Genomic DNA, 22,496 nt, shown 5'->3' on the forward strand with positions numbered 1-22,496 from the left:
GTGCTCATCAATGGTTCCTCTTCATCCTGGAGAAGAGTGACTAGTGGGGTGCCACAGGGTTCTGTCTTGGGCCCGGTCTTATTCAACATCTTTATCAACGACTTGGATGACGGACTCAATGGCATCCTGATCAAATTTGCAGATGACACCAAACTGGGAGGGGTGGCTAACACCCCAGAGGACAGGATCACACTTCAAAACGACCTTGACAGATTAGAGAACTGGGCCAAAACAAACAAGATGAATTTTAACAGGGAGAAATGTAAAGTATTGCACTTGGGCAAAAAAAATGAGAGGCACAAATACAAGATGGGTGACACCTGGCTTGAGAGCAGTACATGTGAAAAGGATCTAGGAGTCTTGGTTGACCACAAACTTGACATGAGCCAACAGTGTGACGCGGCAGCTAAAAAAGCCAATGCAATTCTGGGCTGCATCAATAGGAGTATAGCATCTAGATCAAGGGAAGTAATAGTGCCACTGTATTCTGCTCTGGTCAGACCTCACCTGGAGTACTGTGTCCAGTTCTGGGCACCACAGTTCAAGAAGGACACTGACAAACTGGAACGTGTCCAGAGGAGGGCAACCAAAATGGTCAAAGGCCTGGAAACGATGCCTTATGAGGAACGGCTAAGGGAGCTGGGCATGTTTAGCCTGGAGAAGAGGAGGTTAAGGGGTGATATGATAGCCATGTTCAAATATATAAAAGGATGTCACATAGAGGAGGGAGAAAGGTTGTTTTCTGCTGCTCCAGAGAAGCGGACACGGAGCAATGGATCCAAACTACAAGAAAGAAGATTCCACCTAAACATTAGGAAGAACTTCCTGACAGTAAGAGCTGTTGGACAGTGGAATTTGCTGCCAAGGAGTGTGGTGGAATCTCCTTCTTTGGAGGTCTTTAAGCAGAGGCTTGACAACCATATGTCAAGAGTGCTCTGATGGTGTTTCCTGCTTGGCAGGGGGTTGGACTCGATGGCCCTTGTGGTCTCTTCCAACTCTATGATTCTATGATCCAGTACATTTTATACTGCCTGTGTTGCAATCATTTCCTCTGGTTTGAGGCACATGCCCCAGGCCCTCTGGGGGAGTCATAGCAAATGAGTGTTCCCAGTCTCCTAGCCCTTCTGCTCAGCAGCCGTGGGACAGGCAGTGCAGCAAGGAGATGGCTTGTCCACACCCAAGCAGATGTGTATATACTCTTTATACAGCAAAGCTGCAAACATCAGTTCACCTGACTAGATGAGGGCATCGGTGGCAAATACTCAGAGCCCAGAGCTTCCGGAACAAGTCACCTTGGGTCTGATGCAGCTGTGGGTTTCCCCTCTCTGGCTTTGCCCTTCTAGCTCAGCACCCACCCCTCACCCACCCACCCCTTTTCCCCATACCAAGTCATCCTTTTGTTTGCCTGTTGCCCTTGTAGAACTTCCCCAGGGAGGATGGGGAGAAAACTCACCTTGCTTGGCTCTGCCTGCCTTTGACTCTGGCTCCAACTGAACCGTTGGGCTTCCCACTTCCCACCCCAACAGTTGTAATGGCCACCGGCGGCAGCTGTGTTTTAAATGGGGAAAGCAATGGTGACCCTCAGTCTCTAATAAAACAATGTGTTCTTTGGAGCTGCACGATTCAAATTATTCTGTGGTGGAGCAAAAAAGGCTATTCAAGAAGAGTTTTGAGGAAATAACTTCTTTGGATGTACTTATCATGAGTAACAAACAGTTCTCAGTTAAGCATTTTAAAAATTAACTATTTTAACAGGAGTGCATGTTGCAGTCGCTGCCTAGCAACATGCAAGAGTATATTCAAAGAGTTCTCTTAACTTAAATCAGTTTTCATTAGGTACTTCTTTTGCAAAGGTACCTCAGAAACGTAATATTTTAAGTAATATTTTAGCATACCAACTGCTCAAAATAGCACAGAAAATAGTATTTTAAAATATATGTATTTAACAAGAAGTTGTATAATAGGAAGAAGAGCAATTATTGAATAAAACACAGAAACAAGGTATGTCAGAAAGCAGCTTTGTTGACTCTGAAATGTACTTTCATAAGCAAGTAGAGTTTTAATGGCTATTGGGAGATTATGAATAATTGTTAACAATAATTTACTATGGGGTCTGTTTGCTACTGTTATTTAAAAACGTGTTTTAGCATATTCTGTTGTTATATCTTTTTAACTTTGTATGCTGCCTTGCATATACTCAGACAAAAAAAAAATACAATATTTATAGTGTTACAGTTCTCACAGCAATTCTGTCAGGTAATATATACTGGAGATGTTTTTACTTAGGTTCCCAGGCTGTAAACCTTTGCACACTAACTAGAAGTTTGCAAATAATGAGGCTGAGTTCAGGGAAAACATGCTTTGGGCTGCCAAGAGTAGCTGGGAATCTGAATTAAAGTACCAACAGCCAAAACAAAAATTATAATCTGTTCCCTTATACTGACTCCAATTGTAAAGAGTGAATAAATGCTGTACCAATCACTAAAGACTTGATCCAATTATATTTTTCATAGAAATATTATCAAATTATCAGTAGACTCAATTATAGAATAAATTATACAGGCTTGGGTCACAAGATTAATTACTCAAATGATAAGGAAAATAGCGCAAAATAATTATTGAAAGAAGTACTACTATTATTTAGTGGGGGAAAACATTTTCTACCATCCCAACAGATTTACTAAAAATAAAGGAGTTAACAAGTGTGAAACAGAATGCCAAATAAAGCCCAGGAGGTAAGCTGACCTTTTGACTTTTCTTCAGACTGCTTATTCTGAATCATACACAAGCACTTCTAGCTTCAGAAAGTGAGTTCAATACTTTGCATGCACAGTTCCTGATCACACGGTTGTTCACTTGTACATCTTTTCCAGCAATCATAGGAGGCTTGTCTTTAAAAATCAGATTTCGAAGTGTGAGGTGGGACTTCGTAACCTGGTTTGTCATGCAACCCTGTCTTATATTTTGTGATTGAGTCAACGAAAGTCTTAACACGGACAGAATGTTGAATGATAACAGATGAGAAAAAGATAGTGCTATTATCTGTGTTTCTGGTGCCTTTTTGCCTCCCACAAGCAACTTGCTTCAAGGACGACCAAAAGGGAAGCTGCAGCCCTGCTTTCCCTATGCTGTCAGGAAGGCAACCTACCAGTAACTTTCTATTGGGCATACAAAGATTCCCTTGATTGGCATTTCCCACCAGCTTCAAACCTAAACACTGATGGTACAGTGAGAGGTCAAACAAATATTCAAAGAATGGTCAAATGATTGCCCAGCTATGAGCAGATATACCCACGTGTACCCACTGAAACAAGAGGCCCCACAAGTGTATTTGTCTAGGAACCAAAAGAATTAAACTGCTCATTTTATGGTAAGTTTTGGTAATACATAAGTAATAATTTAAGATGCTCAACAGTCCTCTTTTTTGTTAAAGGCATGCCTATTTTTTCTGTGAACATACCACTTGACCTGCATCATGAGTAAGGACACAAATTTGCATGCTTTCTTCATGTTTTGAAACACAGTTGCCTAATTGCAACCCTTTTCAAGACCTTGGGGGTTAATGTGATATGGCTGCTGGCAGCAAGACTTTTTCCTGCATTAAAGAAATGGAAACTAAGGCAGCCGTTCCCAATTACCATTTGGTGTTGAGTGAAATATGGCTATGGCGTTGTGCCATCAAAAACTAATCTATTTGCATACCTAGTTTCCTTGTACCTACGCAGAACAATATCCTGGGGGGAAAGCCCATGTAAAAGAGAAAGTAATTACAGCATACACCAGGCATAGGCAAACTTGGCCCTCCAGATGTTTTGAGACTACAATTCCCATCATCCCTGACCACTGGTCCTGTTAGCTGGGCATGATGAGAGTTGTAGTCCCAAAACATCTGGAGGGCCGAGTTTGCCTATGCCTGGTATACAGTATAGGCGAGAAAGGAGGAAAGTAGCAATATAAGTAGAATCTGGTGTAATCGCTCTAAGATGGTGATGATTAATAATATAGTCATTTGTTTCTGTAGCAAAATCTATGTAGATTGCACTGTACAAAACTGGTTTAACAGGTCCCTCAATATGTCCAGAAAAGAATGCCCTCTGAATTAATAACACAAATATAAATTCAATAGGATGCTGTCATTAACCTCAAATCAGTGCAAGAACTGGGCAAGCAACTGGGTTTTGAATGGACCATGGTAGCCTCTGAGCTGGGATTCAGTCGTGTGGAGATAAACCACTTTCGTGCAGCTACCACAAAAAAGACAGCTCAAGCCCAGAAAATGCTGGAGCATTGGTAAGTAGGTCAGAGCAGAGGGTAAATATCCTTTATTTTAGTCTTGAGCATGATTTTTGCATTTCCTTCACAGAAACAATGGCTCCTCAGAGATAATGGCTAAAAAGATAGAATTCACAACAGCAACATGTACGCTGCCATCTGACTGCGTTGCCCCAGCCACTCTGGGTGGCTTTCAACAAATTAAATAAATGCTGGTCACCGATGTAGCCTCTCTGCCACCTGGGTAGAGGAAGAGGCAAGCATGGATTGTAATTAATGTGATACAAACAAAATATTCCACAGTCAATTATTCTCTTTTGCAAGTACTCTCTCTTTAAAAATGATCAAACCCTGCTGCTTAGAACAAGCACTGGTCTAAGATCAGCCCAAGGCAATGAGATGATGTTGATTCCACCTTGAGTTACTCATCCAGTTTTGCCTCAAGGACTCGGTCAAGTCTTTTTAATTAGCTGAGGCCAATGCCCAGTTGGTGTCTTGCCACACAAGGGCTGGTCCTTCAGTAATTGAAGTGCCATGACTTGAACCTGGAAATGAACTGGCAACTAATGAAAGTCCCAACGCCTGCCCCAGTCAAGATCTTAGCAGCTGCATTTTGTACCAACCAAAGTAGTTTCAAGGACAGACCCACAAGGAGAGCATTACAGTAGTCCTATCAAGATGCAGCTAATGCACGTATGCCTCTGGCCAGAGCTGACTATACAAGAAATGCGCTTGTGCACCAGTCTATCTGCCATTAGCCTTAGGAAATGATATGTCAAAGTACAGATGAAATGCCAGAGCAATTGTTACTTGGGTTCAGCACTTTTGAAGACTATCCAAATGGCTTTGGAGCCTTTGGTAACCACTATGCACCCTCCTCTCCCCCCTTCACACGCAGGTACGAACAATCATGGCACAAACTTAACAAGACCAAACTGCTTCAGGATGCTCTAGAAAGGTCAGGAAGGAAAGACCTGGCAGACAAGCTTCGGTGTCTTCACTGGGGACACCAGAAACTGAGCAGGCGGGTGGAGTTACCGTCTGCTTTTCCCTTTCTCGTTACTGTGTACAAGACTATTAACAACAAAGAAGGGTTTATGAAAATTAACGAGCTTAGTCGCAAATACACCTAGGAGTGTTCAGCTCCACGACGGCAGAGCTAGGCTGAACTGTGACTCCTGCTGAAGTCAACAGCACAACATCTCTAGGCTTTCACAAAATAAAGAATTTAGTACAGATTAGGTTTTAAGCAGCTTAGAAAATCTTAAAAAAATAAATCAGTTACTGTATCTACTTTTCTTTGGACTTTAACGTATGAATCTAGAATATCTGTAATGATTTCATGCTGCTTCATGACTGAGATTAGTTCTCCTAATTATATACTATTGTTGATAGTGTATTTGTGAGACTATCACTTTTTCCCACTTTTGAAATGTAAAATAATCATAATCATTTTGTGATTCTGAATCTTAAGACAATATAAATAAACCAGAAAAGGCCTAAAAGTTACAAGATGGAATAGATGTTAACTACTTTGGAAATGAGTTTTTGATCACCTGGATTTGACTTGTTTAAAAGACTCTTGTCACACAGACACGTGTGGTATGATGCAGACCTTTTTTAAAAAATGTTTTCATTAAAAGATTTTCCATGACTTACAAAAGTACCTTTAGTGTTTCTGTTTTCAAGTCACAGAGTCCTTCATATGGGTCCATTAGTGACCTATTTGTTGTAAGCAATGTGGGGCTGAATGGGAAAGAGAACTGGGAAGATAACAGAGAAAGAGAACGGGGGCAGTAAACTTTCATTCCTTATGAGGTATATGAGCGGTGCTTTTCCGTCAGCGTCACGTGGATGGCAGCCTTAGTTTTGCTGGCACAGCAAGAGATCAGAGGGAATGCTTGGCTGCTGTTGATTGCTTGCAGTTGCAGTGCCACCAGCGGACTCTCAGTCCCGTAGTTTCTTAAAGTCCTCTCTCTCTGGGATGTAATTTCTTCATGGGTGGGGTCGGGTTGCTGAGTCTTGTGCTGGGGGGTGGGGCATGTCAGGGAGAGTCTACCTGCCTCCACATGGAAGCTGGAGAAGAAGCTTCTGCCGGGACCCGGAGAGGTTCCCTTGCGTGGTGATCTCCCTGCTGCTTCCCTGGGGACGGTGTGGTTTTCTCTCCTTCTTTTTCATTCCAAGCAGCTGCTGCTCTGCGCTATCCTGCACATGGAGGGCCTGGGTTTTCTCAGGTGGTGCAGGAGTCTCCAGGAGAGCTCTCTTCCGTCCACCATGTTTCATGGGAGTCATCAGTATGATGCCTACTTGACTGACTTCCCATTTTCTGCACACTACATGTTGCAGATTATATGGGCTAACACGCTAGCTCTTCCCTGGAAGCTGTGTCTCAACAGCTCGAAAACTGAGTTGCATCTTCCATGGATAAGTGTGTGTGTTTGCCAGTCTGATTAGTCAAGGTGCACCCATCCCTTTAAAAATTTTATTTGTATGATTTGTCAGAGCAACTATGGAGCCTGAAATAAAGCACCAGACAAACCTTTGTCTCTGCATGAAGTTCTACATGCTTTTATATGCCATTTGTTTAGGTCACAGCCATAAAGTCAGCGACAGTGATAATGAAATATTAAAATGCAGAACAGCACTCATACTTCTGTGAGGTTTGTTAAATTTTGCAAGCCAATTAAAAGCATTTGCATCCATTACACTTTTCAAGTCAGGAGTCTGCTTGCAGAGATTTTAAATTGTTTTCCAAATGTTCCATCAGAGATTCCATCTCTGCAGCCTCTAAGAGTTTGCTGATTAGTTCATCCAGGAGCTTCTTCCCACTTAAGAATTCCTATTAAAAGATGGGGGAAAATAAAACACGTTACTGTGGACTGAAAGGATCAACATGAGTTTGGATTACATCAGTAAGCAGCATATGGACATGTATAATGTTCATGGTCTACTTGTGAAGTTGCTTTCGGCCACATTAATTATAACACCCCTTCTATGTCAGATTCAAGTTCTCCTTTGCCTACAAAGCTGTAGCCAAAAATGGCACCACTAACATACATGAGAGAAGTTACCAACAGATTTATGAGAACCTGAAATCTGCAGATTCTGAAAAATTCTTGTGAAAAAATCCCTGAGAGGAAACCACAAAAACCGCTCCGTAAGGACTTGGGTGGCATGTGACACTGGATGAAAAAGAAGAGAAAAAGCTGGCAACTGAGTGTGAGGGAGAATGGGATGGAGCAGCAGGAAGAGGAGGAAGGAAGAAGAACACAGATATAAAAAGATAGAAATAAGCATCTCATTGTCTGTATAATTCATTTCCTGGCTCACTATTTTAAAGCTGTTTTAAAATGTACCCAGGGACAGAAGAGACAGCTGTCCACAAACATCAATAGAATAAACAAAAGATTTTAGGCATAAGACACATACTCCAAAGATCCCCAAATGAAGAAAAGCCAAAGCCACAGGCCCCTGAAGACAAAGCATGCTCAGCAGGCATGGAATTGCAGCATCATAGAACAGTAGAGTTGGAAGGGGTCCCAGGGTCCTCTAGTCCAGCCCCCTGACTGGGGGCCATACCAGCTCTGCTTAAAAACCTCCAAGGAATGGTATCGGAAGAAATTAAAATTGAGAAAGGAATCAGGCAAGGGTGCCCACTTTCCCCTCTATTATTTATTGTGGTCCTGGAGGTCCTGGAGGCTGAACAGTTTGAGAAAAGAAGAGAAAGTCAAGGGGATCGTAGTGGGTTTGAAACAATATAAACTAAAAGCCTTTGCTGATGATTTGGTTCTAACTTTACAGGATCCAGAGACCAGTGCAGTAAAAGCACTGGAGATGATACAGGAGTATGGGAAGCTGGCTGGTTTTAAATTAAACAAGAACAAAACCAAAGTACCATATTTTTCGCCCTATAGGACACACTTTTTCCCCTCCAAAAATGAAGGGGAAATGTGTGTGCGTCCTATGGGGCGAATGCAGGCTTTCGCTGAAGCCTGGAGAGCGAGAGGGGTCGGTGCGCACCGACCCCTCTTGCTCTCCAGGCTTCAGGAAGCTCTCCGCAAGCCTTGGGAGCTCTGCGGGAGTTCCCGTCGGGCTCCCAAGGCTTGTGGATAACAGCCTGCATCCCGAAGTCCGGGGCGCGCTGCAAAGCGCGCCCCGGGTTTTCGTGCAGATATCGGGCAGCCCCACAAGCTCGGGGGACAGCGGGGAGGCGCAGCGCCACTATCCCGCTGTTCCCTGACCTGGTTTGGATTCCCCGACCTGGTTTTGAGGGGGAAATAAAGGGGGGGGGGAAATTTCCCCCCCAAAAAACTAGGTGCGCCCTATGGGCTGGTGTGCCCTATGGGGCGAAAAATACGGTAATCGATAAAAACTTAGATAAAGATGAAAGAAAAACCCTTATAGAAAAAACAGGCCTAGCATTTATGAAGAAGGTTAAATACTTGGGTGTGAATTTAACAGCTAAGAATTTGAATTTGTATAAAGATAATTATGAGAAAGTATGGAATGAAATAAAAAGAGATTTAGAGATTTGATCAAACTTAAAATTTTCACTTATGGGACGAATATCGGTGGTTAAGATGAATGTATTGCCGAAAATGCTGTTTCTATTTCAAACTTTACCAATTATTGATAATGTCAAATGCTTTAAAGAATGGCAGAAGGCCCTGTCCAAATTTATCTGGCAAGGGAAAAAACCGAGAATTAAGTATAAATTACTTACAGATTCGAAAGAAAGAGGAGGCTTTTCCCTACCTGATTTAAAGATATATTTTGAGGCTGCGGCCTTCTGCTGGATTAAAGATTGGATCAATTTAGAAAATGAGGACATTTTGGACCTAGAAGGATTGGATAATAGGTTTGGCTGGCATGCATATCTTTGGTATGACAAAATAAAGGCCCATAGTGGCTTTAAGAATCATATAATTAGGAAAGCACTTTTAAATGTTTGGTCTAGATATCAGGATCTTTTGGTAAGAAAAACACCCAAATGGATTTCACCAATGGAAGCGCAGGCACAAAAAAAAGCTTAATATAAATGGTTGAGATACTCAGATTTATTGGTTGAAGACGTGGAGGGATTTAAGTTAAAACAATTTGAACAAATCAAAGACAAAGTAAATTGGCTTCAATATTACCAAATTAATGAATTATTTAAGATTGATAAGAAAAAAGGTTTTGCAATTGAAAAAACCAAACTGGAAACGGAGTTGTTAGATACTAATGTTAAAAATTTGTCCAAAATGTATAGTTTGTTATTGGAGTAGCATACAAAAGATGAGCAAGTAAAATCGGTTATGATTGATTGGGCACAAGATGTGGGACATAATATAATGATGGAGGACTGGGAGAGACTTTGGAAGAAAGGGGTTAAGTTTACTGCATGTACAATGTTAAAGGAAAATATTACGAAAATGATGTATAGATGATACTTAACCCCTGTTAAACTGGTGAAGATCTACCACAATTGTGATAATTTATGCTGGAAATGTAAAGAAAAGGAAGGTACTTTCTATCATATGTGGTGGACTTGCTCCAAGGCAAAAGACTTCTGGGGAAAAATTTATAATTAATTTTTTAAAAAATGATGAAATATACATTTATGAAGAAACCAGAAGCCTTTCTCCTTGGAATAACAGGTTCTGAACTGCCCAAAAAAGATGTAAAATTATTTTTGTATGCCACAACTGCTGCATGGATTTTATTAGCCAAAAAATGGAAAACACAAGTGTCAGGGGCTCAGGAGCAGGAGCACAGAGGAGAGAGGAAATGGAGAGCGAAGGGGAAGAATCCGAGGGCAGCGTAGGGGAGTATGACAGTGACCCGAGAGATTCCATGAGCTTCTCCAGCGAATCAGAAGATTCCCAGAAGGGGGCGCCGATGGTCAGGGCAAGGGGGGTCCCAGGGGGGATGCACCAGAAACAAGGAGCCAGCGGGGACCCCCAAAGCAGCAGCGGGGTATCAGGACCAGTTTCCCCACCAGAGCGTAGTGGGGGGGAAGAGTCACATGTGTCAGGACCAGCGTCTCCTCCAGCGGGGAGAGAAGATGAGTCAGGGCTGACCACGCCTCCATCGGAGAGTGGGGGAACGGAGGGGAGGTCAGTTGCAGCTAGCCTCCCCGAAGGGGGAAGCAGTGACAGCAGCAGTGAAACGGTCAGGAGGAAAGTTGCTGGCTGGGCGCGTGCGCCAAGTTCAAATGTACAGGCGCGAGGGACAGCAGGAGACCTGGATTGGGAACCAGCTCCTAAAGCCTGCCGGAGGGAGGGGGAAGACTCAGGGGATTCAGCGTCAGAAGAGTCTAGAAAGGGCGAGACCCCGACGGACAGGCGGAACCAGAGGAGGAAAGAGCAGAGGAAGAGGTGGAGCAAGGCTAGAGTCTTAAACTGGTGTCTGGGGGGAGGAGATTCAGACGGAGCTTCAGCGGTCTAGAGTTTGAGACGTAGAGCTGCACGCTGCGGCTGTGGAAGTGAAACTGAACTTCAATAAAGACTTTCGTACTTAACAACGAAGCGACGTTGGTCCTTTGTGAGCTGGGATCTCGGGCAGCTCTGACAGTAAGCTCCGTCACACATAGAATTTACCCCTCGCAGCGTGAGTTGGCGCAGCGAGGGGCAAAACTTGGTGTTTTGCAAGCTCACGAAGATAGGTAAAGATGACTACAGAGGAGAAGGTGACAGAACTGCAAAACGCAGTCACGACGCTTTACGCAGAAGTAGCAGCATCCAGGAAAAGAGAAGAAGCAGTAGCGCTCTGCCGGGATCTGCATACCAGGTGGGAACGTTTGGGCAAGGAGGGGCTGCCAGGACCCAAGCCGGAGGGAGTTGGCCTCGGGAAGAGGGGGGGCAGCATAGTAGCCCACTTCGAGGGGAACCTGCAGCAGTATCCTAACTTAAGAGCCGACATAGTTTTCGCGCTCAATTTGCTTCGGAAAGACTTTAGAGATGAGGAAGAGAAAGTAGGCTTCATAATTACTCATCTGCATGGGGAAGCTAAATCGTGGCTGCGGAATTTATGGCGCGAAAATGATCCCGCCCTCCAAGATTCCAACGCATTTATCAAAGCTATGGACGCTTGTTTTAAATCAACGGTAGATGTGGATGTGGCCAGGAGGGAAATGCATGGGCTGCAGCAGGGCAAAGCCACGGTGAGACAATATCACTCCCGCTTTTTTGTGTTATTGAATGTGCTGGGCTGGCAGAAGGACTCCGTTGCCGTCAGGGATCTGTTCTGGGAGGGACTAAATGGGGCCATGAAAGATGAGCTGGCAAGGGGAGAAAGACCTAAAAGCACCACAGAAGTCGTCCAGAAAGCGCTGGCGATAGGGGTGCGCCTGGAAGACCGCCCTTGGAGCAGGGAGGAGGGACGTAGGGCAAGCACACCAGCCAGAACAACTCCCTTCCTACCCAGAGAGACAGGGCGAGCGCTATCCACGCCTCCACTGGGGAGGGGAGAAGAGTCGATGGAGATAGGTGGTGCCAGGGCACAGATAGCAAGCAGAGCCCAAACACCAGGAGCAGTCAAGGCGAAGGCTCCTAGAGGGAGCAGGAAGTGTTACATCTGCGACAGTGCACAGCACATGGCCAAAGAGTGTCCCCAGAGGATCCAGAAGCACACTGCAGCCTCAGCAACAGTAAAGGGAGCAGTTCAGCAGGGGGAACAGCTGCAGGGAAACGAAGAAGCTTGGTTGGAAGCAGAAGCACTGGGGCCCAGCCAGGCGAGTCAGTGAAGCAGTCCCCAGAGATTTTACAGCCCACAGACCCCCTCCCACCCAAACCAGTGGTGCAACTAACCGCATCGCTCCAGCTGCCCAATGGGCTCACCCTGGAAGTCCCAATTACCATTGACTCTGGTAGCAACGCAGACTTTGTAGGAGTGGACTTCATCAAGCAACATCGCATAGCACTCCTACCAGCCACGATGCCCCTAAACGTCGTCACGGTCGATGGCAGGAAGATACTGGGAGGAGAGGTGGTACAGCAAACACCGCCTATGGTAATGCAAATTGGAAACCACCGTGAAGTCATCAGCTTCAACGTCACCCACCTGTCGGACACGCCCATAGTGTTGGGCATGAGTTGGCTGGATAGGCACAGCCCGGCATTAGCATGGTACCAGCGGCAATTGACCTTCTGCTCTTCCTACTGCGCAGAACACTGCGTACGGACCTGCCAGGAAGAGGAGGGGCAAGAGGATGAACCGCAGCTACACCTAGGCATGGTGCAAGCGGTACCCAACAAGTACAAGGAGTTTTTGGAGGTCTTCTGTGAGAAGGAAGCGGATAAGCTGCCTCCCCACAGGCCTTACGACTGCAAGATTGACCTCCTGCCGGGGGCGACGCTGCCGACTGGAAAACTGTATTCCATGTCTGAGGACGAACTGCAAGAACTCAGGGAGTTCATAGATCACAACTTGAAGCGGGGATTCATCCAAGAATCCAAAGCAGTGGGGGGCAGTCCCGTGTTTTTCGTGAAGAAGAAAGACACGCCCCAACGGAGGCTCGTAGTTGATTATAGAATCATCAATTCCAGGACGAAGCCCACAGCATTCCCCATGCCCAAGATCGACGACCTGCTCGCGACGGTGAGGAAGGGACGACTCTTCACCAAGTTGGATCTACGAGGGGCGTACAACCTTATACGCATGCGGGAGGGCGATGAGTGGAAGACGGCCATGTTTACACCTTTAGGCACCTATGAATATCGTGTAATGCCGTTTGGTCTGCAAAATGGCTCCCATTGTTTCCAAGCCTTCATGCATCACGTGTTAGCGGGACTCCTCTACAAGAAGTGCGTCTGCTTCCTGGACGACATCCTGATCTTCTCGGAATCGCAGGAGGCTCACGAGGGGGACGTCAAGGAGGTCCTGCAGAGGCTACGGGAGCACAGACTTTACGCCAAACTAGAGAAGTGCCAGTTCGACATGACGGAGGTGGATTTCCTGGGCTACAAGCTGTCCGACAAGGGACTCGCCATGGACAGCACCAAGGTCCGCTCGGTGTTGGACTGGAAGAGCCCACGCAATCAGAAGGAGGTCCAGAAGTTCGTCGGCTTCGCCAACTTTTATCGCAAGTTCATCAAGGGGTTCGCGAAGGAGACGGCGGCCATCACGGACACCCTCAGCTCCAAGAAGAAGAAATTCACCTGGACGGACCAAGCGGAGCAGTCCTTTCGGAGACTCAAGCGTCTCTTCGCGTCCGAAGAACAGCTGCTACACGTAAACCCCAGCAAACCAATGAGGGTTGAGACGGACGCCTCGGACAGAGCGGTGGGGGCGGTCCTGTTGCAGCAAGATCCGCAAGGGGACTGGAGGCCATGCGCATTCTACTCCAGGAAACTCAGCAAGTCGGAACAGAACTACACCATCTGGGACAGGGAGTTGCTGGCCATTCATGCAGCCTTCAAGGCATGGCGGCACTTCCTCGTCGGAGCCAGACACACAGTGCAGGTCCGCACGGACCATAAGAACCTGGAGTACTGGCGCACGGCGCGGTTCCTGAACCAGAGACACATCCGCTGGGCGGAGTTCTTTGCGGATTTTGATTTCCGGATAGAATACATCCCGGGAGACAACAACGTCATGGCGCATGCACTATCCAGGAAGCCGCAGTATCTCGAGGAAGCGGCACCGGTGGCGGCCAAACACATTTTCGCACCGAAAGCGTGGGCGTGCGCTTCAGCCGCCTTGGACCTGGACGCGGTGCGTCGAGCGCTGCGGACGGATTCGTTCGCACAATCCAAGATGGAGGAGGTGCGAAGAGGCACAGCGAAGGACGACGAGTTCCAGATACGAGACGGACTGCTCATCCGCAAAGGGGATCTCTACGTACCCGGAGACGACCTCCGCGCGAAAGTCCTGCAGCAGTTACACGACGCGCCCAGCGCTGGGCACTTCGGCAAGGACAAGACGGCGGAATTAGTAACCAGAGACTTTTGGTGGCCCAAGATGAGGGGAGAAGTCGCGGATTACGTCTCCAGGTGTGACACCTGCCAAAGGGCCAAGCCAGTACACAGGAAGCCGGCGGGTCTGCTAGAACCCCTACAGACGCCGCTCGAACCGTGGGAGAAAGTGGCCCTGGACTTTGTCACAGATCTGCACAGCTCGCGAGGCAAAACAGCGGTACTCGTGGTCGTAGACATGTTCACCAAGATGGCGCACTTCATTCCTTGCGCGAAGGTGGCCACAGCGGAACAGACTGCCAAGCTGTTCATAGACCACGTGTTCAAAGCTCACGGCTTGCCGCGGTCAATCCTGTCCGACCGGGGTCGCCATTTCATCTCGAGCTTCTGGCAGAAGCTGCTGGGCATCCTGAACGTCAAGATCAACTTAGCGTCGGCACGACACCCGCAGACCAACAGACAAGCGGAGAGGGTCAACGCCATCATGCAGCAGTACCTGCGATGCTACGCGAATCAACAACCCTCGACCTGGGTGGACTACCTACCGCTGGCCGAGTTTGCCTACAACAACACGAAGCACGGGTCTACAGGGGTGACACCGTTCTTCGCCAACAATGGGCAGCATCCCAGAACCTTTCCTGGGTTAGAGACGAAGGGGGAGGGGGAGCCACGGGCAGCAGAGCACTTAGCAGCAGAGTTACAGGAGGTCCACGAGCAACTCCGAAGGCACTTGGAACTGGCGAAACACGCCTACAAAATGCAGGCAGACAGGCACAGGAGAGTCGGGGAAGACATCCAGGTGGGGGACTGGGTCTGGTTAGCAGCCCAGGCAGTGCCGGCCAGGACGTTAGCTAAGAGGAAGCTCAAACACAAGCAGCTGGGGCCTTACCAGGTCGCGGCACAAATCAATCCAGTGGCCTTCCGGTTGACACTCCCGGAGGGCTCCAGAATGCATCCAGTCTTTCATAGGTCAGTGCTCACACCCTACAGGGCACCCCACAGGTTTCAGGCGCCAGGGAACGTGCCAGACCCACTTAAGAAATCGCCAACAAGGGAGGGGTCACAGAGGGCGACGCCACTCAACGAGGTCACGGAGATTTTGGACTCGAGGTGGGGGGAAGAGGGAGTGGAATATCTCCTCGCCAGGGAAGGTACCCCAGCCAGCGCCAACAGGTGGGTACCGTGCTATGCCGTGGAGGAACACTACCTCAAAGACGAGTTCCATGCACTCTTCCCACACAGACCTATGCCGGCAGAGTATTTAGACGACTGGCTTTTCACACCCACACTTTCAGCCAGTACGTTCCAGGGTTTTTCATCAGCTGAGGAGACGACGCCGGAAACAAGCTCCCCGGAGGGGTCCCTCTCGGGGTTTGTCACAGACCGCTCCTATTGGTGGGACAATCAACCGGAGGTGGGGTGGAGCAGGGAACTGCTGCGGGGACCCTTACACGCAGCCTCACCCGAGGTACCAGGGGGAGGGAAGGACGAGAGACTTCCGGTCAGCGCCAGCGCTCAATGGCGGTCTCCCGCTGAGCTCTGCTCAGGGAGACTGCTCCACGAGTTCAGGTCTGACCGCTACGGCGAAGCGGGGACCCCTAAAATCTCAGGCGCGGAAGCCTGAGAGCACGGAGGCTCGGTGGGCACCTTAAGCGCCCCCCCTCACTACAAAGGAGCCTTTTTAAAGGCTCCGGAGCGGCATCGGGGAGCGCGGTGCTGAGAGCCGCTACCCAGCCCGTGGAGTGAAGCCGTGTCGCCATTGACGGAGAGCGCCGATTCCTTCCTGACATTTGGAACTTAATCGGATTATCCGTGAGTAAGACTGAACAACAACTTTAACAGAAAATACCTGGAAATTGGCTGAAAACGGAGAAGGTAAAAAGTAAGGAAGTCTGCCTTCCCCGGACTGCATGTTAACCAAAGCAACGAAATAGGAAGCTGCAATTTGACAGGAAGCAGCTTTAAAATTGACGGACTCAGACATTGGACTTTAAATCCCCCCCTTAGCAGGCAGGGGCAGGGGGGGGAAGACTTTTGATTTGTAATACCTGCATGAAAGAAGCATAGAAGGGGAATTTTCTGCCGTTTTGAACCCTTGGGGAGGACTGCCTGGAAAGTGAGCCACCGGGACTGAGAACTGTCATTAGAGACTTGTTACAAAGTTGGTGCTTTGCCTTTTTACAACAAGTAAAGACCTTACTTGCTACAAGTCTGACACTTTGGAAAGTTACAATTTGACAACATTTGGGAAATATTGGACAATTGGTTGTTACTTTTGTTACCTTTGAAGGGAACCCTTGTTTCTTTGTATTTGGAACTTCGGACTGCTCCCTCTAGAGGGTTGCAGGGAAATAGTTATTATTTTCACTGTAAGGAACAGACTTGTGGAGCTTTCCATCTGAAAGTAATTCCCGTGGGAACGACCTTGGGACATGAGTGGCCCAGCAGAAGAGATAACAACAAGAGCTAAGAGTAAATCTGCTCAAAGGGGTTCTATCTCAACTTCAGCTGCAGCAGGCGTGGCTACAACTTTATCTATGGATCCAGTGGCACAGGCATTAGTCAAAATAAATGAAGCTCTGGAAACGCTTACAAAGCAGAGTACGGAAAACTCTAAACAGTTGAAAGAATTGTCAACAAAATTGGATTTAAATACAGAGTCAATAAACAAATTGGTTCAAGAAAATGAGACAACTAGAAAGATCGCTGAAGAGGCAAAAACTTCTGCAGAAGAGGCAAAAACTTCTGCAGAAACTACAAAGGAAAAGTTAGTACCAGTCTGCAAAAAGCTGGAAGAGCATGATGTGGCCCTGTCTTTGCTGGAACTACAGAGGAAAAATAGGAATTTGAGATTGAGGCTGATCCCAGAAAGTGAAAAGGACAATTTGATAGACTTTCTTACAAAAGAGTTTCTGGAATTTTGGCAGGACAATTTGAAAGAAGAGGAATTCAAGATAATAACCGCTTTTAGACTGGGCAGGAGACAAAATAGAAAGAGCCCAAGAGACTGTTTGATAACTTTGAGATCTCAGGAGGAGAGAGATAAGATATTAAATTTACATTTTCAAAGAGCTCTTGAGATTGAAGATTCCCGTGTGCAGATATTCAAAGATATTCCTAAATACATTTTGGAAGTGAGGACCCATTACAAGGATTTGGTCACTCTATTGAGAAAGAACAACATACTATTCAGATGGGAGTTCCCACAAGGCCTGTCTTTCAATTACAAAGGAAAGAAAATTAAAATAAAAACAGTGCAAGATAAAGAACAATTCTTGGAAAGGAACGAGGAGGACCTTTTGAAGGAAACGGTGGAACCTACAGACCTAACAGAATTACCAGACATTTCAAATTTATCTTTTGGGCTTAAAACATCAACAGAAGAAGACTTGCTTGGAGCAGTTGGAGGAATTAAGTAAACAACAAGATGTCTCTGCAATTTCTAAGCTGGAATTGTAATGGACTTAACCTTCCTAGGAAAAGACGTGAGGTTTTTCACATTTTAAAAAAAGAACATTTGGACTTGATTTGTTTACAAGAAACCCACGTGACTAGAGTACACCGAAAATTACTTATTAATAAAAGATTAGGACAGGAATTTATTTCATCGGACAAGGTGAAGAAAAGAGGAGTGGTGATTTATGCAAAGGAAAAGTTGGCCTCCAAATTAATTTTTAAAGATGAACAAGGAAGGTATTTGGCAATCGAAATTCAAGTTCAAGGAGAAAAATTACTGATAATAGGAATTTATGCACCGAATGAAGGGAAGTCAGAATTTTTCAAGAAATTGCATGAGACATTAATGGACTATTTGGACTATAATGTAATTTTGATGGGAGACATGAATGGAGTGGTCTCTACAAATATGGACAAAGCACAAAGACAGGTGGTCTCCAAGGATGGGAGACTACCAAAGACTTTTTTTGAAATGACTGACAATATGAACCTGATTGACATTTGGAGAACAAGGAACCCTCTTGAGAGGGAGGGAACTTTTTTCTCTGAGGCAAAAATGACTTGGACCAGAATTGACCAAATATGGGTAACTAGTGGGATGGCATCAAAGATCAAGAAAGTGGAAATCTGCCCAAAGACCTGCTCCGACCATAACGCTGTAAAGATGGAGATGAACCCAACAACAGCTGGCTCCTTTAGATGGAGGATGAATGACTCCCTGTTTAGAGATGAAGAGGTGTATAAAAAGGCCCAGAAAGTGGTAAAGGACTACTTTGAGATAAATCTGAGAACAGAAGTGGAAAAAAGAGTAATTTGGGACGCAAGCAAAGCCGTTATGCGAGGATTTTTAATACAACAGAATGCTATAAAAAGGAAGAGACAGAATGAGAAGAAAGATAAGATTTTGGAAAAGATAAAAGAAGGAGAAAAAAAATTGAGATCTAAACGAAAGTCACATGAAATTTTGAGAGAAATTAAGTTTTACCAGAGCCAATATATGGAATTGATGAATCAAGAGATAGAATGGAAAATAAAACAAATGAGACAAAAGACATTTGAATCGGCAGATAAATGTGGGAAACTTCTGGCATGGCAACTGAAGAAGAGACAAAAACAAAATACGGTTACAAATCTAGAAGTTGAGGGAAAGAACATTTATAAACCAAATGAGATTAGAAACTGTTTTCAGAGTTATTTCAGGAGACTTTATGCACAAGGGCCGGTGAATGAAAAAGAAATAGAAGAATTTCTTAAAAAATATGGATTACAAAAAATTTCTGAACAAAGTAAAGTGATTTTGAACCAGAAGATAATTGATCACTTGGATGATGGACTCAAGGGCATCCTGATCAAATTTGCAGATGACACCAAACTGGGAGGGGTGGCTAACACCCCAGAGGACAGGATCACACTTCAAAACGACCTTGACAGATTAGAGAACTGGGCCAAAACAAACAAGATGAATTTTAACAGGGAGAAATGTAAAGTATTGCACCTGGGCAAAAAAAATGAGAGGCACAAATACAAGATGGGTGACACCTGGCTTGAGAGCAGTACATGTGAAAAGGATCTAGGAGTCTTGGTTGACCACAAACTTGACATGAGCCAACAGTGTGACGCGGCAGCTAAAAAAGCCAATGCAATTCTGGGCTGCATCAATAGGAGTATAGCATCTAGATCAAGGGAAGTAATAGTGCCACTGTATTCTGCTCTGGTCAGACCTCACCTGGAGTACTGTGTCCAGTTCTGGGCACCACAGTTCAAGAAGGACACTGACAAACTGGAACGTGTCCAGAGGAGGGCAACCAAAATGGTCAAAGGCCTGGAAACGATGCCTTATGAGGAACGGCTAAGGGAGCTGGGCATGTTTAGCCTGGAGAAGAGGAGGTTAAGGGGTGATATGATAGCCATGTTCAAATATATAAAAGGATGTCACATAGAGGAGGGAGAAAGGTTGTTTTCTGCTGCTCCAGAGAAGCGGACACGGAGCAATGGATCCAAACTACAAGAAAGAAGATTCCACCTAAACATTAGGAAGAACTTCCTGACAGTAAGAGCTGTTCGACAGTGGAATTTGCTGCCAAGGAGTGTGGTGGAGTCTCCTTCTTTGGAGGTCTTTAAGCAGAGGCTTGACAACCATATGTCAGGAGTGCTCTGATGGTGTTTCCTGCTTGGCAGGGGGTTGGACTCGATGGCCCTTGTGGTCTCTTCCAACTCTATGATTCTATGATTCTATGATTCTATGATTCTATGATTCTATGATTCTAAGAAATCGAGGGAGCCATTCAAAGTATGCAATTGGGAAAATCTCCAGGACCTGATGGACTAACCTCCAGATACTACAAAGCTTTGAAAGAATGGCTTATACAACCGTTGAAGGAGGTCTGTAACGAAATCTTAGAGGGGAAGAAGGCACCTGAATCGTGGAAAGAAGCGTATATTACACTTATACCAAAATCAGAGACTGAGAAGAATCAGATTAAGAACTACCGCCCTATATCACTACTCAATGTGGATTACAAAATTTTTGCAGACATTTTGGCAAAAAGACTGAAAAGAGTTTTGGTGGGGGAGATTCACAAAGACCAAGCGGGCTTTCTTCCAGGAAGACATCTGTCAGACAACGTGAGAAATATAATAGATATTATGGAGTTATTAGAAGTTAATATCAATACCAAGGCAGTATTAATATTTGTGGATGCGGAGAAAGCCTTTGACAATATTTCTTGGAGCTTTATGAAAAAGAATCTCCAAGGGATAGGGGTAGGCCAAGGTTTTGAGAATGGTATAGGTGCAATTTATTCTGAAGAAAAAGCAAAATTGATTGTAAATAATGTGGTTACTGAAGAATTTGCTATTGAAAAAGGGACACGACAGGGGTGCCCAATATCCCCATTACTTTTTATATCTGTCCTGGAGGTTTTATTAAACATGATCAGAGGGGACCAGCTGGTTAAAGGGATTCAGGTCGGAGCTAAACAATATAAATTGAGAGCGTTTGCAGATGACCTAGTATTAACTTTACAAGAGCCAGACACTAGTACGAGAAGAGTTTTAGAGTTAATACAAGTATTTGGTCAAGTAGCAGGTTTTAAGTTGAACAAACAAAAAACGAAAGTACTGGATAAAAATCTAACAGTTGCTGAAAGAGAGAAGTTCCAGAGTGAAACTGGTTTAATGGTAGCAAAGAAGGTGAAATACCTAGGGATTAATTTGACATCTAAGAATGTGAACCTATTTAAAGATAATTATGAGAAATGTTGGACAGAAGTGAAGAAAGATCTAGAAATATGGTCAAATTTGAGACTTTCCTTGTTAGGCCGAATCGCTGTTATTAAGATGAATGTTTTGCTGAGAATGTTATTTTTGTTTCAAACATTGCAGATTGTGGATAAAATGGATTGTTTCAAGAGGTGGCAAAAAGACATATCTAGATTTGTCTGGCAGGGCAAAAAGCCCAGAATAAAATTTAAGATACTAACTGATGCAAAAGAAAGAGGGGGGTTTGCCCTGCCGGACTTAAAATTGTATTATGAATCAGCGGCCTTTTGCTGGCTGAAAAACTGGCTGCTTCTTGAAAACACAGACATTTTGGATTTGGAAGGGTTCAATAATAGATTTGGCTGGCATGCATATATATGGTATGACAAGGTTAAAATCCATCAAGGTTTCAAAAACCATATTATTAGGAAAGCACTATATAATGTTTGGATTCGGTATAAAGACTTGTTGGAAAATAAAACCCCTAGGTGGTTGTCACCAATGGAAGCTAAGGAAGTGAAAAAACTTAATATGGAATCCAAATGGCCAAAATACTGGGAAATTACAGAGCATGAGGAGGGAAAAGTGAAATTGCAGAGTTATGAAAAATTGAAGTCTAAAGTAAGAGACTGGCTTCATTATTACCAGATAAATGAAGTTTTCAAACAGGACAGGAAAATTGGCTTCCAGGTGGAGAGGTCAAAATTAGAAACAGAGCTTTTGGAACCCAATACTAAGAATCTGTCAAGAATGTATAACTTGCTGTTGAAATGGAATACACAGGATGAGACGGTTAAATCAGCTATGATTAAATGGGCACAAGACATTGGTCATAACATTATGTTTGCTGACTGGGAACAGTTATGGACCACCGGTATAAAGTTTACGGCATGTAATGCCTTAAGAGAGAACATTATGAAAATGATCTATAGGTGGTACATGACCCCAGTCAAGCTTGCAAAAATCTATCATACGCCCAATAATAAATGTTGGAAATGTAAGGAAACGGAAGGTACTTTCTACCACCTTTGGTGGACGTGCCCAAGGATCAAGGTCTTCTGGGAAATGATTTACAATGAAATGAAAAAGGTGCTTAAATGCACTTTCGTGAAGAAACCAGAGGCCTTTCTCCTGGGCATGGTAGGCCAATTGGTGTCAAGGAAAGATAGGACGTTTTTTATGTATGCGACAACAGCAGCAAGAGTTCTTTTAGCAAAGTATTGGAAGACACAAGAGTTACCCACGCTGGAAGAATGGCAGACAAAGGTGATTGACTATATGGGACTGGCTGAGATGACTGGCAGAATCCGTGACCAAGGGAAAGAGACGGTGGAAGAAGATTGGAAGAAATTTAAAGTGTATCTTAAGAACTGTTGTAAAATTAATGAGTGCTAAAATGTCATGGGTAATGTAAAACAGAATTGCAGTGATAAATAATTGGGTAAGAGAAAAAGGATTAAAGAAAGTGAACTATAAGTAAGTAAAGTGATAAGTAATTGGATAAGAGGAAAAAGATCAGAAATTGTATTACAAGTATTGAAATTAGGGGTTGCTGGGAAAATTTAAAACAGGGATGCAGAAAAGGGAGGTATGGGGAAGTCGTTGAAACAA

The 22,496-nt window shown here is 44.9% G+C and overlaps 2 protein-coding genes across 6 annotated transcripts in view; one reads left to right on the top strand and one right to left on the bottom strand.

Annotated features, from left to right (window-relative positions):
* The first annotated feature begins 1,824 nt into the window (after positions 1–1,824).
* Positions 1,825–5,935, top strand: LOC310767433 (uncharacterized protein). Of its 2 annotated transcripts, XM_083624373.1 has the most exons (4): positions 1,825–2,001; positions 2,676–2,735; positions 4,127–4,290; positions 5,171–5,935. In XM_083624373.1, the coding sequence occupies exons 2-4, from the start codon at positions 2,715–2,717 to the stop codon at positions 5,403–5,405; spliced, it is 420 nt and encodes a 139-aa protein (XP_083480499.1). In that variant the 5' UTR covers positions 1,825–2,001; positions 2,676–2,714; the 3' UTR covers positions 5,406–5,935. The 2 variants fall into 2 exon arrangements, with proteins under 2 accessions (XP_083480499.1, XP_083480500.1); XM_083624374.1 differs by having other exon boundaries at positions 1,825–2,735.
* Positions 5,936–6,812: 877 nt separating this feature from the next.
* The window catches only part of MTRF1 (mitochondrial translation release factor 1), a 35,623-nt gene continuing 19,939 nt past the window's right edge, over positions 6,813–22,496 (bottom strand). For all 4 annotated transcript variants that reach the window (XM_083624335.1, XM_083624333.1, XM_083624334.1 and 1 more), the window contains one exon: positions 6,813–7,111. In XM_083624335.1, coding sequence (XP_083480461.1) covers positions 6,989–7,111 — 123 coding nt within the window. In that variant the 3' untranslated portion in view covers positions 6,813–6,988. The remainder of the gene's footprint in view (positions 7,112–22,496) is intronic.

This window comes from Podarcis filfolensis (assembly GCF_964270895.1).
Source record: "Podarcis filfolensis genome assembly, chromosome: 7".
Classification (NCBI taxonomy): Eukaryota; Metazoa; Chordata; class Lepidosauria; order Squamata; family Lacertidae; genus Podarcis; species Podarcis filfolensis.